A 17,331-nucleotide genomic window follows, 5' to 3' on the forward strand; every position below is an offset into this window, starting at 1 on the left:
TGATCCTTTAATTAATAATTGGTTTGAGATCCAATCATCAAACTGAACTCATCTTGGGCCAATGAGAAGGTGGTACCCCTTGTTCAAGACCTAGAGTCAATACTTAAGGGAACAACCTCTATATTATCCCTAAAAGCAGGTAGGAGTGATTTCCATCTCACACCCTATGTCCCTAGCTATCTACTCAGTCTTACCTTTGAAATGGGAGGCTTATCGAGCCGACGATGTTGAGCCAACCCTTACGCATGCAAACCTAAGGATAATTCCGAATAAATAGGAGTTCATAGTTAGCTAAGGATTAAGGTTAAGTTACCTAGGTCATCACTTTGAGATAATCGGTCTTAAACAGTAAACAACATTATAAAGTAAGAGTGGCATATTTCTTGGTCCGATCTATTGCAAACTCATTGCATAGGACGCCCCCACTCCTCATGTTAATACATGAACGAATCAGGATCACTTCGTTTGTTGCACTTTACGACAAATTGTAACAACTACAGAGTGGGCCGCATCCGATAGTGTTACCAGAACAAGGTACCCAGCCTTATTCGTATATTATAGACCATTTTGGTTATATACTGAACTTGATCCACTCTTATGTCTCCAAATAAAGTTCGAGTATTCATATGATAGTCATGGATCTTTATTTTATTGGATTTAGTCTTTACTAGTGCAATTTACATATTCAACAACAGTTTTATTGAATAGACGTTAATAACATCTTTATTGACAATAGAATATGTTTAACATTACAAACTGTGAGTTTTAGGACATGCAACCCAACATAATTTGTGAAAAGGTCGACTCACTGTTGATTGGTTATATTCGTGGACACAGGAATAAATCTACAGTATGAAGAGTGCAGCTATCGGTCTTTAGTAGAGTGACTAGTAGTTAATGAAAATTGATTGATTTAATTAAAGAGTTTAATTAATTAATCTTATATCAATGGATTTCTAATTTGTAGGTTCATGAAGTCCCCTTATTAGCTCATTAAAGGGTATATAAAAGGAATGGTTTGAATTGTTCAAATCAGTTTCATATTAGTGAGATTAATATAATATGGTTAATTATAGATGTGATCCATAATTAAGAGAGAAAAATATTTGAATAAGATTCAAATATTGAAGAGATGTGTATATATAAATATGTAATAATTATATGTCGATTAATTCTATATTAAATATGATTTAATATAGTAGTTTAATTGATTAATTAATGGTTAGTTAATTAATTAATTTGTTGAGAAGTAGAGATAAATAAACATATGATGTTTATTTATTAATTAATTAATTATATATATTAAACTGAATTTAATATACATGGTTATTTAATTACCAAACTAATTAATTAAATTAGAATTATAGTACGAATAAGAAAGATTAAGAGAATGAGGTCACCCCTCCTCTCTATAGACAGGTCTTCATGACTCATGTTTGTGACATGGTTGAATTGGGAATTATGAATCCTAGTCTCCTACTACTTCTCTCAAAATCTTTATTCTTTTATCTATTACTTCCTCTTCCAAGTCTTGGAGACCACACATCTGCCTCTTAGAGACCACACATCTGCCTCTTAGGTGAGGGTTGGCTCAACAATGTCGGTTCAATAAGCCTCCCATTTTAGGGATAAAACCATGTAGATAGTTGGGGACATAGGGTGCAAGATGAAATTCACGCCTACCCGATTTAGGGATAGGAGAAATGTTGTTATCTTAAGTACTAAATCCCAGTATTGAACAAGGAGCCCCACCCTCTCATTGGCCCAAAAGGGATCCGATTTAGTGATTGGATCATATACCAATTGTTCATTAGAGGATTAGTAGGAACTTAAGGAACAACACGTGGTATTGGGGTAAAACAACATATTGACCTAGGCGTTATTACGAACAGCTTGTGAATGGTCGTCTTACTGGTCGTGGTTATATCGTGTGGACACAAATATATTTATAGTGAGAAAAGTACAACTATCGAGCTATAGTGGTGTGACTCAATTTAACGAATACTGATTAATTTGGTCTAAAGAGTTTTAGTCAATTAATTTTAATCGTTGGAGCTCATGATCTGTAGATTCATAAGGTCCCTCTACTATCTCATAAAACATGAACACCTTTAATTAATAAATTGAGTAAATTTGGAATGATATCAATTTGAATTTGAAAATGTTCAAATTGAAACTAGGGTTTGAATTTGAATAGGTTCAAATTCGAATTAGGGTTTGTAGAATTATACATGATATAATTAATATTTAGTTCATTGAAATTAAACGAAATTGGAGAGTTTATAATATTTCAATATTGATTTAAATATTAATTACATAAATATGATTCATGTTTAAAATTAGGTGTGTGATTAATTTAATATTTGATATTAAATTAATTAGTTAAATAGATATGTTTAATTAATTATAAATTCCAATTAATTCCAATTTTAATTCAATTTGAGAAATTGGATTTTGATTTAGTTAAATTATGGATTTATTAAATCAGGTTTTAATTAATCTATAATTAATTAAAAGAAATTGAAAATTTAAGAATTTAGGAAAAAAATGGAGAAAATGGGTTTTTTTTTCCACTTTCACCTCCATGCAAGATCACACATCAATTTCCACTCAAATCTGATAAAGCTTTTGGCGTTCATGACTGATGAAGTGCTTGCATGCTGAAGAGCGATAAAACACTCATAATTGAAGTGGAAGAGGTAGTGCTTTGAGATGAGAAATGAGTTTCTGAACTCATCTTCCTCTTCCTCTCAAACCCATAAAATTAACTTCACAAATTCACTCAAATTCAAGTTCCACCACTCAAATTCAAGACTGAGAATAGTAGAGAATATCTCTTGGTGGTTCACGGTTGATTTGGAGTTGAATTGGAGTGAAGAGCAACTTGAAATTGGAAGAATTCACCAAAGGTATGAAACTTGAAACCTCTTGTATTTTTCCTGAAAATGCATGCTTTAAAACTCAAATTATATGTAATTATAGTGCTTATTGATTCGGGTTGCTTCCGTTGCATGCTTGTGTATTCTATCATATACCGTATTTTGTTAATGTAAAATTGAAAACAAAATTGCAAGGTGATCACACGCTTCCATTTGAGAATCGATTCCTTCACCTAATTCTTGATTTTTTTGCCATATTGAAATTTGAATTATCTTTTGTTTTTCTTCAGTTTTTCTCATGATTCATATGCTTTGAATTTTGAAATCTAATAAATTAGATTTACAACATATTAAATTAAAATATTTTAGTTTTCAAAATTTTAAATTTCAAATTATTTTTATAAAAAGAATATGGAGGAGATATTTTAATTTAGGTGAAGGGAGTGCATGGGTGTGCGTGCGTGCGTTTTGTGAGTTAAAATTTAAAATAACAACAAAAAATAAAAAAAAAAGAAAAAGAGAAAAACAAAAGTAAACCTAACTCTTATGCTACCAGCACTGCCCTCCCCCAACCCCAATGTTTTTCTCCTCATTCGCATGAAGTCGAGCTTCTACTACACAAAGGACGTCGTAAAGACCTCCAGCCTTCTACCACACGAACGCTAACGCATGCCATGGATCTTCCTCTCTCTCTCATTTATTCTCTTTCATCATCTCTTTTATGCGAAGTCTCACCTGTAAACGAAGTCGCTGATCGCAAGCTTTGCCACCGTGTGGTCACCGGAGGAACCGACCAACAGTGTTTAGGTGAGCATGGGGTTGTTTTGTGTTTTTTATTAAACTCTCAGTTTTTGTGATACAAGTTGGCTTCGATTAAATCAACCGTTGATTTGATTTGAGGTTTGGTGGAGATTTTATCTTTATTTTGAATCGGTCTAAAATACTTCTCAATACCATGTATTCATTTCTTTTGGATTTGTTGTAGTCGATGACTTTGGGTTTTTATCAATTTGAGCGTGTAAGGGTAGTTTAGGTGTTTGTTAATTTGTATTTTGTATTTAAGAAAATCGTTTTGCTATTTTTACAATTTTAAAAATTTTCAGCTAATTTTTTAAATGAAACTTTAAAATCTACCGTTAATCTGGTCAACCATTTTAATTTTTAAATTTGACTAACACAGTTTGAATGTTATTTCAAAGCAATATTTCAAGTTGCCATCGTTAAATTTATAGGCTAACGATTTGTATATGTTTATATGAATAAATTTAAACAACTTCAAAAAATAAATTAAGGAATCACTAAAGCGAGCACAACTCATCTGTTAATGATAAAGAGGTCTATGGTATGAAACCCCTTACTCCTTATTGTTCTAAAATACCTAAATTTAGGGATTAAAGTTAACATTTTATGACCATTTTGAAATAATAAGATTATTGATATCAATTTGTAAAGTAAAATAATTGAAAATATTATATTTACAAGCCATTGTTCAAATAATTAATTTGAATAATAGTCAAAATGAGCATAACTTAATTAATACAGTATTTGTATTTATAACCTCAAAATCAAATGATCTATTTTCCCATTCCGCATATTGTAAAAAAAAGAAAATCAATAACGCTAAAATGAGCTCATCTCAATGATAATCGACACGATCTTCTTCATAAAGACCAATTCATCTCCAACCTCGTAATTGTTATATTGAAAAATTGTGAGGCAAGGACTATCTTAAAACTATAATAATCACCTCTTACTACCGTAAATACTATTTCAAAACCTCCAGTTAGCTACCGTCAATATTACTTCAAAATATCTGTTTGTTATAATATTTATTATTTACTACAATTTTTACTCTTTTATATTCATCACTTTTTTTATTCTTTGTTTTAACAACTTCTTTCTCAAATTAAAATAATCTAAAACCCAAACATATATAATTTTGATCTAATCTAAAATATTCTACGCCAAAATATAAATTATTATAATCATACTATTATAATTTAGAATCATAATAATCAACTATTTGCTCTATAGGTTGAGGAACAACGATAATCGTTGAGATATCTCCGATTGTCCCCGTTTCAATCACGGTCGCCTATTCACGTCCACAATCTTAAAAAACATTTGAAACTATAAACGGACAACCCTCTCTCACGCGCTTTCCCTTCCACTCTTCACTCACTCCCACTGCACCGCCACGTGTCCAGTCTATAAATCAGACAGTCAGCACGTGTACATAACGCGCAATGCATGAGAGTGGGGAAAATTTTGCTCGGCTTTCGAACAAAATGACATAACTCATAGGAGTTTCTTTCCTTTCTAATATTTCAATATTTCAATTTCTCAAAAGAAAAAAAGAGAGAGAGAGAAGGGGACAGAGCGAAATTTAACTTTGATTTTTCCATCTTTTTCTTTTTAGTAATTAGAGGAAGAGGACGGGGAAGAAGAAGACGGAGTCCTTTTCTAGGGTTTTCCGACGGATCTTTTACGGCTCACGAAATCCTATGAACTTGAGGAGAGCACCACCGAATCGGCGGGATCTTGATCTGTAATTGGCTTCGCTGTTGGAGTGAAGAACCACCGAAACGCACGCAGGGGAAATCATGGATTCCGTATCTTCAAACTCCCATGGAAATCTGGACGAGCAGATTTCCCAGCTCATGCAGTGCAAGCCCTTGAACGAGCAGGAGGTATCCACTTTTTTTTTCCTCGCATTTTCCCTTCTTTCTTCTTGTTATATCTTAGATTCTAGAGGTTGTTTGCTTATCCTCGGGGGTTTTCGGATGGTTTAAAAGCAATGTGATGGATCCAGCCTGATCCGTTAGGGTTGCAGAACTTGGATTGAGGTACTCGCGTGTTTCTGAGTTTTTGGGCTCGTGGTACGATGGTGGGTTTGGTTGGCTACATTGGAAGCATCTTCAAGGTAGATCTCGCGGTTGGACTTTTAGAAATATGGTTATTCGAGAAAGATTTGCGCTAATGTGAAATAGATCCCTTATTGTGATGCCACTGCAGTTGGCCTTTTAAAATTTAACTTACGACACTATCTCACTCCGAGAATGTTTTCCCAGTTGGTTCTCTTTGCCGTGATAAGATACGCTAAGAGCGTGTCTCTCTTGGTTTTGGCAAAAAGAGTTCAGATACTCCCCATTTATCACAACGGTGTGTGTCTGTGGCATTTGATCGTGGAATCAAGGGAGTGGCCCATCGATTCCTTGACCTCTAACTATGTAAATTGAGTAATGATGTTGCACGCATTCATCTCCACAGGTTTTCTAGGAAGTATAATATGCAGCTGTAAATTTACTGCTTCCTGTTTAGAAGTGGGAGCGAGCATTGATGTAAATTGACCAGAGTTCCACTTTTCATGCAGTGGACTTTCTGACTAACTATAGTATACTTCTTTCTTCATATAGACATCAGCGAGAAACCTGAGCAACACCAGTTATTGAAGTTATGGTATTTAGCTAGCTATTTCTGTTTGTGGAAAGCTGCCGAGTACATTCTAAAAGTTACGTTTTGCGCTAGATGTGAATTTATAAATTGTGGTCCTCTTCAAGCTAATTTAGATCAAGATGGGAGAATCTTTGAGTTTGTAATCAGCAATGGTGAATTCGAATAATATCATCCGTGAACCATTAGAAGAAAAAAAGGGTTGCGGTCAGATCAATTATACAGTATCAGTGATACAAGCATAGTCAATGACTTTGAGTGGAGGTGTTGTGTTTTCTTTTTGTCTATGAAATTTGGAGCTGTTATTAGTTTTATGAATATGTCTACTAATCGTGAGATCCAGTCCATTTTAGCCAGGTGGGGAATGTTATATTCTGACCCCTTATAAAATGATGTTGGTTCTGCAGTTATTCTTATTTTCAGATGAATATTGTTTTCCTCTCATCCAGTCTGCATTTTCTAAGTTTTCTTTTCTCTATAAATGATTGCCTGTTGAAGATATACTCTATATTGTTAATTGATCCTTCTCTGACTATGGTTTATATTATATATATATTTTTTGGTATGAAATCAACCTGTGGTTGTGGGTGCCAAAGTATTTTCTATTTTATTTGACATCAGGATAGGCCAAACGTATCTTAGTGTCAATACTTGAAGATCATATTTTTTATTTCAAGGATCTCAACTTATGGGGTGTTTATTATCTCTACTGCAGGTAAGAGTATTGTGTGAGAAAGCTAAGGAGATATTAATGGACGAGAGCAATGTACAGGTATGTTTTATTTTGTTTCTTGTTATTGATCTTTTATCTGGATTTATAATTTATTGATGGTTGCTTAGCGTTTTTTTTTTCTCCATTTTAACAACATGCATTTATGTTACTAGTTTGGATTTTTGTAATCCTGCATAGGTACCATATGTATAATTTTAAATTAAGATGACTATCATTTTGAAGCAATCTTAATTTAGATATCTGCATGACATAGGTGAAATTTTTTACGTGCATCTCTCTGGTAATGTTGTGCGTGCTAGATTTAATTTTTAAAATTATTTTCCCTTTTCTTGAACATTTGAAATTCAAAACCCTGTAACATGATGTTCTCTTTCTTGTTATATGTATGATTCTGCTTATATGATTTTCTCGTAGTCTAGTTTATATACATTGGAATAATCTTTTTACCTTCTCTTGAACTAATAAAATGTTCATATTAGTTTTATATTTTACTTGAAGTTTATATCATATTTCATACTTCTAAATACATTTCAAGGTTTTATTTATGCAAAGTGTCTTGTTGTGGCCTCATTTCCTGTGGTTTGGTTGTATGTGTACTGAACATGGTTATAAATAATATGAAATTATTCTTTCAATAAGTTATAAAACATCTCTATTTGTTTTGGGTGCAATCTATCTTCTACTCAGCTTAGTTGATATGAGGTATGATTAGCGGTACTTTTAGAGAGGGGAGGGTCACTAAATGTTTGGATACAACTTAGATACACTTTCCAGTAAGAGCTTAAAAGCACTTCATTGTGATTTCAGAGAAGCAATTTTGATAAGTGCCATTTTAGGTGCTTCTGACTTAAAAAAATTATCTTTCATCTTTCATAATAAATATTTTCTTTTACCAATTCTGTAATTTCATCTTATCAATTAAATGAAAGAATCAATGATGAAGTGCCTTTTTAGTTGCTTTAGACTTAAAAGTTTATCTTCAATTTTTCACAATGCATATTTTCTTTCACCAACTTTGAATTTTGAAATTTCATCTTATCATCGATATACATATACACCAATTTAGTTTTACTCACATTTCTATCTATGCATTTTATCTTTCTAATTTTGGTATACTCACTTTGTACTAGATTTTCTCACATTTACAGTTTCTCACGTCAATATTTTTGTTCACTCCTTCCCTTACTAATCCCTCTCTACAAACATTGTCTTTCACTAATGCATTTTATGAACATGTTTTCTTTTATATTTTACTTTTTGTAATTTTAATTGATTTTATTTTGGTGACTTACCTAATTCTAGAAATACTGTTAAAGTAAATATTTTATAAAAAGTGCATCTAATTGGATTGAAAGCACTTGTGAAGAATTGGAAATAAACATCAAGGGATTTGTTATTGAGTACCTTTTTTTATTTTTATTAATCTTCTGTATAATAGGAGTGTTCTTTCCCGCTTCATTCTTCTTTCAAAACCACTTCCAAATACGCCCTTATGAAAACAGGTCAAGAATTTGTTTCTATTGGTGGTTTTCTCCCTACAATAGTTTTGTAGCTCTTATATTCTGTCTTCCACGTGCTTGTTTTCTTATTCAGTATTCTGATTTATTTTGCTCTCTCTAGTTATACTGGCTTGTTATAAATTTTAACAATGACCCTCCTCATCTATTCTGAGGTTTTAAAAATGAATAGGTCTGAATCAAAGTCGAACTGTTAATTTATGATCTGGGATCTATCTGGAGTTGCAACTTTTGTAACAATCATACTCTCGAACTTGCATCTACTTTATCTTATTAATTGATGATGGGGTTGTGATGGATGCTGCTTATTTTTCATGTTAATACTATGGGGTTTTATGCTTTGCAGCCCGTTAAAAGTCCAGTAACAATATGTGGTGATATTCACGGGCAATTTCATGACCTTGCAGAACTTTTTCGCATTGGAGGGAAGGTATCTAATTTATTGGCAGGAACTTTGTTGGTTATCTTTGCTGAATGAGTAGTGATTAAAGCGTTGGATGGGAAAATATAAGCTCAAGTGTGAAAGAAAAGCTCTTGATATGCTGATACTGTTGATTCTTGTTAATGTTGAATCATTGTGCTTCTCCAACTTCAAGCATAATTATCAAATAGATAACGAATGTTATTAGGTGATGGATTCAGATTGAAGCCAAAAAAAAAAAAAAAAAAAAAAAAGCAAAGATTTTAGCATTCTTCTGTAGTGCTAGATATTTGTCTCATATCCTTGATAATACACACAATAACATACATTTTTTGAATCAAGCAAATGACTTTTAGCTAACATTGAACTATAGTCAAATATCTATGTTCATTACGCATATATTTTATTTTGAGTTCCTTCTTGAAGTTATAGACTATAGTTGGGATTGAGTAGTTTAGAGTAGTCTCTTCTTTCTTTTTTACATCATATCATATCATACAGTTCTTCATTTCTTCAAAATATTTCTGTTGGGCAGTGTCCAGATACGAATTACTTGTTTATGGGAGATTATGTTGATCGTGGCTACTACTCGGTTGAAACTGTTACAGTAAGTATGGCCTTGTTTAATGTAAATATACTTCGTATATGCTTATCTTATGTGGCAGAACTTGCTTGGCTTGAAAATTCTAGAGACACTGCACATTTGAACCATTGTTTTAGGCAATGAGAATATGGTTTAACATGCATTATTTATGATTTAGGACTAAGAATAAGGGAAAAAAAATGAATAACCGCAATGCATCACAAGTTCACAACATACAAGATTCCGAAGGCTTTCAATAACTGAACTTGAACATGTTTAAAGCCTCCTTTTATAGCTTCCATACTTTCTCTATCACTTCTTACCCACTAGGCCACTACTTTTTATTTCTAGGATTGTAGATTTGTGGAACCATTTGAAATTCTTGGTCACTATTTTACAAGGTTCATGAACTTGACTGAATACAGTTCCTTATCCATGAGCATTAGAAATTAAATTTTGAATTGATCCGTGAGTAACGAAGAAATTAATAGACCCTATCCTGGAATGCTAATGTGGGCTTTCCCAATAAGTCACTGATACACAATTCCTTCCACCATATTTTCATAGTAGGCTGTAGGATGCTTTTTGGGGCAGGAACTCAACTTGTGTCCTAATATGAGTCATTTTGCAGCTTTTAGTGGCCCTTAAAGTCCGATATCCCCAACGCATCACAATTCTTAGAGGAAATCATGAAAGTCGTCAGGTAAATGTTTATCATTGTCATTGCTGCCTAGTTACGTACTGGTGTTCATTTATTTATCCTTTTTTGACTACTTGGATGTATACAATTTAGTTTAAAGTTGTAATTTCAGCGAATATTTGTTTGGCACCATGACCCTTAATTTTAATGTTTTTGGCTGATGTCATCTCTAATTATGGTTTGTGTCCTCTTTATGCAGATAACACAAGTTTATGGGTTCTATGACGAATGCTTAAGAAAGTAAGTTTTCTTCTGGCTTATCCTCAGTAGGAATTATTATTTTTCAACGTCCTCCTATGGCTCAACTCCATCTTGTCATCTCAGATCCTTTTTGCTTTCTCCGTTGCTTTTATTTAGTACTACTCTGTGATGCACCTTTTTTCTTTGGTGCTTATTCAGTTTGAATAAAATGGTTGTTTCGATGCATTTTGACATGTTCCTTCAAATATCTAATCTTGAAAATATTTATTTACTAGTTGTTTATCTTTGAAGTTGAGTTATTTATTGGAAGATGGAAGTTATGTATGTAATGCTCTAGGGAGCGGTACCCCTTTTTTCTTTTTTTTTTTGAACCAAGACTGTATCGCATTGACATGAAGTATGAAGAATACTTTGAAAATGCAACCCAAGTTTGTCCTGTAAGTTTTATTATCTTAATCTCATTTGCAGGTACGGCAATGCTAATGTTTGGAAGATTTTTACTGATCTGTTTGACTATTTTCCGCTGACAGCACTGGTCAGTATAATTCAAACATCATTATGTATACTTACGTTGTGGGGTTCTTCAGTTCCTCCTTGCAACATTATGATTGTCAATTTTTGTTTCTGAAATTGATCTGATGCTTATTTCTGTGAACTATATAGGTCGAATCAGAAATATTCTGTCTGCATGGTGGTTTATCTCCATCCATTGAAACCCTTGACAATATTCGGAATTTTGATCGTGTTCAAGAAGTTCCTCATGAAGGTCCCATGTGCGATCTCTTATGGTCTGACCCAGATGATCGATGTGGGTGGGGAATTTCTCCCAGAGGTGCTGGATATACCTTTGGTCAGGTAATTTGCGTAGGCAAACCACCATTTAGTAGCATCTAACCCTTCATATTTTTCACCGAGGAGTATTATGAGCTCTTTTTGTTGTTTCTCCAGGATATATCTGAGCAGTTTAACCATAGTAATAATTTGAAGTTGATTGCGAGAGCTCATCAGCTAGTGATGGAAGGATATAACTGGAGTCATGTAAGAAGCTTCTTCCCTTTGATGTTTGCACTGATCTTTTGTTTTGATGGGATGGGTAACCTAGAAATTATGAATTGCTTATAACAGGAACAAAAAGTTGTGACTATATTTAGTGCACCTAATTATTGCTATCGCTGTGGAAATATGGCATCAATTCTGGAAGTTGATGACTGCAAGGCGCACACTTTCATTCAGGTTACCTCCCTTAACACACACACACACACACAAAACAACCCCCCCTCCCTCCCTCCGGAAGGGAGGAACAGCTCAGGCCATTACTTCATTCATATCTTATGTTTGCGTTTTCCTTGTATGTGTGAAAATTCTTTGCTTCTGCAGTTTGAACCAGCTCCAAGGAGGGGAGAACCAGATGTTACTCGAAGAACTCCCGACTACTTCTTATGATGTGGCTATTGTCGGTTGACTTTTTCTAGCAGCAACAATTTCCAAGTATATGTTTTGGCTGTTTCTACATTGGAGAATTTCAGTTTCCCTGGAGGGGGGGAAAGCGTGTAAATTGCGGCAGGTTGCTTCAGGAGGGGGGAGAGTGCATCCTTGCAAATCTCAAGGTTTTGCTGAAGGAAGCTATAGGGCTGGCGACTCATTAACTGCATATGTAACATCTCCAGACACAATGTATTGCATCTCTCTCTCTCTTTCTTTTTCTTTTCTTTTCTTTTTTTTAGTAACTTGTTTCAATGTAATTTTCCTTTCCTCTGGTTCACGGGTTCTCTCTGCTTTTTCTGTTAACTATTTTGTAGGATGCTTTGTTTTAGTTTTCTTTTTGGGGGTTTACAGATGGACCATCAGTTTAATTTCCTTTAATGAGTGTCTTTATTATTCTTTCCCATAATTTCCTCTGTTACCGTGCACTCCTCCCGATAGCTTTTAATCATTATTATTTATAACAAGCAAACAGCTTGGTTTATATTCAATGAACAAGCAATTATCAGGTCCAATTACTCAATTAGAAGCACTGTATATGTTGAGTGTCGTCAACCTGTGGCTGCAATCTTTTAGCGACAAATTGATGTTTTTTTTACTCCAGACTTTGAATTAATGCATCTGTTCTTTAAAGCAAGCCAAGTTTGTGCAAGTAACCAATAGGAGAAATTTGGACCCTTTTAAGTATTTGAACCTAAATTTTCTCAGAATAACCATCTGAAGATATCTTCTGCAATCTCTTTGGATGAGGTCGTTTCCTATGAAAAAAAAGAAGAAACTGAGGATATTGGAATAGCCTCACTTCGTCGGTTCTTGATCCTTGGAAACAGCAACGCGATCCAAAGTTGGTTCTGTAGTCAATGGAAGACTAGACTGGGTGCCGAAATAGCTTTGGTGTAAGCATGAGGCAGTGTGAGAAGTTTCTTGGATCTCCTTACATAAGCTCGCTTTGTGAAGTTGTTGTAATCGTTTTCTTCAATTGCTTCCAATATTTTTCTGTACAGCATCAAGGATGACCATACTGGCCAACGGCTGGCCTTGTCAAGCTGAGAAGCTCCCTTTTCTGCTAGTTTAAAATAAAACCTCGCCCTTTTGATCTGTTCTTTAATGAATTCTCTCCACTTATTCGTCACTCTCATTGTCAATATATCGTCATCGCATAACCCGAACTGTGCAAGCTCATCCTGAGGAAGATATACCCTGCCTCTTGTAGCACTGAAACAAGTTCAAAAAGCAGCATTAAGATGCATAAACTGTTATGAAGTTGACCATAAAAGTATATAAAAAATGTAAACAGTAGAGAAATTGATACCGTGGTTCATTAACGGTATGTTAGCTACGTCCACAAAGGGAAAGTTCATTGTTAGAAAAATATCGAATAAGTTTACGTATGATGCACTCCTCTAAACTCTATGACCGAAATTGTAAATAACATAAATAGGAGTAGTTTCAAAGTGTAACATCGTATTTGGTCATTGAGGTTTTTGTACAAATGACCTATTTATGGAGGCGTTAATGCATAATGACCGAATCTAAAAAACGAATGAAAACTAACCTTTTTGCTAACAGCATAGACCAATGTCGCGTTAGGATTTTTCTCTCATCGCAAAATAATTGGAACCCTAATGCAATATTCAATTCAACGGTCGGCCAACCATTGATTGAAAATGGAAATCAAGTTAGTGCTTTGACCATTTCCGATAGGTGAGACATACCTAACAGGCTAACACAATAATGCATTTTAGACGGTGGTGGTGTGCTCTAACTAAAAAGTTAGTTTTTATTCATTTTCTAGAATTGGATTATTATGCATTAAAATCGCTAGTATCGAGTCATCCTTGCAAAAATCTATTTAAACTACATAACGAAGAGAGCGTAAGAGAGGGAGAGAGAGCTTACTCCTCTCCTACATCTCTTAGAATGTTGGTAAGTTGATTTCCAATTCCCAAATGGATAGCAGCGCTGTAGATAGTCTGAGTAGGAAGTGAAGAATCAGGTGCAATTCCCATAACAGGTACGCTCATTAGTCCCACAGTTCCAGCCACATAATAACAATACAAATACAGCTCTTCAAAATTCTCATATCTAAACTTTTTAGTATCCATTCTCATCCCTTCAATCATGTCCCTGAATGGCTGCTTTCAGAAAAACAAAGAACATAACAACAATTATAATCCCAAACCACCAATAACACAAAAGAAAAACTAAAAAGAAACTTCTCTCCACTCAGCACCTTCATGTCTATGGGAAATTTCGACACTGTGTGACTCAAAGCAGCATCCAGCAAATCATACGGACACCCTTCAAATATGTCTTCCAAACGTTCTTCCCATCGATCAAGAACTTTTGGATTCATATACACAGCGTTGGGGCCATCCACAAGTTCATCTGTTCTCCTACACCAAACTATAAAATTCATGTTAATTGCAAATATAGCAGATAACTAGACTCCTTCAACGACCGACAGCTGAAATTAATATCTGTTATATTTGTTCATACTTTAGATCTGATTGCTATATTTGCAGCTGATTCTAAAAAAACCAAAAAATATTACATTTCCAAAGATTTTGATTTGGAAATGACCAAAACTCTTCTCGTTCATGCGTTTTCTGAAATGGGTTCTCTTCAAAAACGTAATCTGAGGAGTGATTTTCTTTTGGTCTTACCATATATTGCCCATATTGCTCTCTGTCGCTCCTTTGTCATGAGCAGAGTTCCCAAATAGAAAGTCTTGGCATATTCTGCACAGATTTTCCTGCAACTCTCATAAGCTTCTTCAAGAAATGAAGGGTGAAATTGCATCTTCTTCAAGAAATGGTTGGACTGAGATTGTCTTTCCACGATCTCATCGACGTTCAAATCAGCCAGAGGAATGCCTTGTTTTGATAAAGTTGGAAACTTTAATGTCTGAGAGCTTTTGGGAGCTGCAATTACCCCACCTTTGCTCATTATAACTGTGAATTGTTTTGGAAATACTTTCCCTTTGCATTCTCCAATGAATGTGAGAGGCTTTGGTGTGATACAAATACAAGAATTCATTTTGTAAAACTTCTGATAAAACCCCCAAAATGAGATTTTGGGATTCAAGAGACTTATAACTCCTTTGGTATATTCCAATGGTGTTCAATGGCATTTATCAGAGTAGGATTGCCATTGGGAATTTTAGGTATATCTTTTTTCCTTCAGTAAAGTTAGGAAAGATAGGACAAACCCAAAGAAAATGCCTTGTCTAGAATAAACAGACAGTGGTTTGAAGTCCAATAAATTTGTCTTGTTTTTGGGACTTTATTTTAGAATCTTCATCCATATTGATACCCTTCACAAACTCAAAACTCTTATTTGTATTCACTTTTCCAACTTTTTGTACCTGTTTTTCAAAACTCAATCCATAAAAACTTCAAACTAACTAATATGAATATTTGATTCCGATGCCAATTACATTAGTTAGAGACCAGACTACACTTAATTTCATACTCCCATTTTTTTTTATTCAATTTTTTTTTCGAAAAATTGTCACATAACAGTTTTTTATTGAATAGTTACGTAAATATAAATGCAACTCAGGTACAACACTTAAATTATTTCTTTATTAATTCATCTTAAATGTTTTTATTTTTTGAATGTTTTATTTATACATGTACAATAATAAAAAAAATTAAAATATTCGGTTAGTTTGATGATGCTATGAATTTTTGCACTGTACTGTATTTGCTTTATAGATTTATGATATGTAAATATTAATATGTAATATAGAACGTATATTTTATCTATCTATATTTACGTAGACTATAAAAACAGTAAACTTATAACTTGAGACAAATGATTCATTACATTGATAATTATATTAGACTACTTATATCAAGATTTTAACTCATCAATTAAAAGGGTTCGAGGGATCGAATCACGTAAATCTTGATTGCTAACACATTTGTATGTCAATTGAATTTTGTTTGTTTGACATATAGACTAATTTTATATATGTATATAAAAAAATGTGTTTATAAACATATACGGGTAGCTTTTAGAAACATGAAAAGATGCTTATTTATTTATTTTAAAAACCATTTTTATTTCAGAAAAGTACATACAAGCATTGGAAATTTGGCTGGCTTGATTCGTGAAGAGACCACATATTAAAAGCCAAACGTGGTTTTTATTTTACAAAATTATCTAATGGTTTCCAATAATTTGAATTTAATTAAATTACATATCTTCTTTGTTAACTGTTCAACGTGACTTAACTATTTGTATTAGAAACTTATTGAACCATTATTGAAATGCAATGCTATTTTCCTTTTTATTATTTATTTGATTCATGACATAAGTATTTAATAAAAAAATATGGATATATTATTAATGAAATAAGATGACTTTATAATTTATTTTTGTAATTGAACTGACTAAAGAACTATTTTTTAAATAAAAAATAATTTCCTTGTCGAAGAAGTGTTTGTAGTCCAATGGTTAAAAATAATTTCATACTTAGTATCTATGTAATATATAATGTTTAGAATAATTGTCTTTCAAGTAATATGTAATGTTTACTCTTTTTTTTCTACATAATTTTTATGTTCACGTTATATTAGTTTTAGGGTTAAAGATACAAGATAATTTCTTTGTTACTCGTCAGACTATAATTATCATATCATTGACATTTAAGTTTGAAATTTTTCTTAGACTTTTTACTTCTTATATTTTTAAATCTATGTAATAACTTTTAATGTTTTTATTGTGAATAATTTTGTAGAGTTAGTTCTAATCAATATGGAGAGATATTTTTATTATGTCATTAATTTTTTGTACACAATTTTTATATTCACATTACACTCTATATATTTTTGTTTGGTTCCATGTTATTTTTACATTTACATTCATCATATAGGTTTTTAAGCTATTAAACACCTTAAAAACCCAAGAGACTTTTAAGCTGTTGAACTCTCTATGCTTGAGAATCAACTTAAAAATTATATTATTGATATGTATTCAAACATTGAATTTGTTGAGTTTAAAAACAGATGTGATCTTGCAGTAAAAATGATCCCGAGAGACAAGGTCTTTCCATTAGTTTACATATTACTCACTTTGACATTGATTTTACCTATTGCCACAACTACTGTAGAGAGAACATTTTCTGTTATGCATATAGTGAAGACTCGATTGCATAATCGAATAGGAGATCAATAAATGAATGATTGTCTTATAGCCTATATTAAAAATGGTTTATTTGATAAGTCAGATACTGGAGTTATCATAGATCGATTTCAAAACATGAAAACTCGCAAAGGGCAATTGTAATATATTAAGTTAGTTAATTTATGAAGTTATGAATAAATATTTTTTTTCTTTTACATTCATTTATAGA

The 17,331-nt window shown here is 33.0% G+C and overlaps 2 protein-coding genes across 3 annotated transcripts; one reads left to right on the plus strand and one right to left on the minus strand.

The window, feature by feature from the left end:
• The first annotated feature begins 5,130 nt into the window (after positions 1-5,130).
• Positions 5,131-12,378, plus strand: LOC120088167 (serine/threonine-protein phosphatase PP2A-2 catalytic subunit). The gene is made up of 11 exons (XM_039045278.2): positions 5,131-5,569; positions 7,048-7,104; positions 8,929-9,012; positions 9,539-9,610; positions 10,218-10,289; positions 10,486-10,526; positions 10,956-11,022; positions 11,151-11,342; positions 11,436-11,525; positions 11,613-11,720; positions 11,865-12,378. Exons 1-11 carry the CDS (start codon positions 5,483-5,485, stop codon positions 11,928-11,930), a joined length of 936 nt encoding a protein of 311 aa, XP_038901206.1. The 5' UTR covers positions 5,131-5,482; the 3' UTR covers positions 11,931-12,378.
• Positions 12,379-12,539: 161 nt separating this feature from the next.
• LOC120088166 (phytoene synthase 2, chloroplastic-like) lies at positions 12,540-15,228 on the minus strand. Of its 2 annotated transcripts, none has more exons than XM_039045277.2 (4): positions 14,636-15,228; positions 14,203-14,375; positions 13,869-14,104; positions 12,540-13,184 (listed from the first exon to the last, which is right to left on the minus strand). In XM_039045277.2, exons 1-4 carry the CDS (start codon positions 15,006-15,008, stop codon positions 12,827-12,829), a joined length of 1,140 nt encoding a protein of 379 aa, XP_038901205.2. In that variant the 5' UTR covers positions 15,009-15,228; the 3' UTR covers positions 12,540-12,826. The 2 variants fall into 2 exon arrangements, with proteins under 2 accessions (XP_038901205.2, XP_090161912.1); XM_090305786.1 differs by having other exon boundaries at positions 14,203-14,365; positions 14,636-15,156.
• Positions 15,229-17,331: the final 2,103 nt, after the last annotated feature.

This window comes from Benincasa hispida, chromosome 10 (assembly GCF_027475165.1).
Source record: "Benincasa hispida cultivar pf3 chromosome 10, pf3_genome.v1.1, whole genome shotgun sequence".
In the NCBI taxonomy this organism is placed as follows: Eukaryota; Viridiplantae; Streptophyta; class Magnoliopsida; order Cucurbitales; family Cucurbitaceae; genus Benincasa; species Benincasa hispida.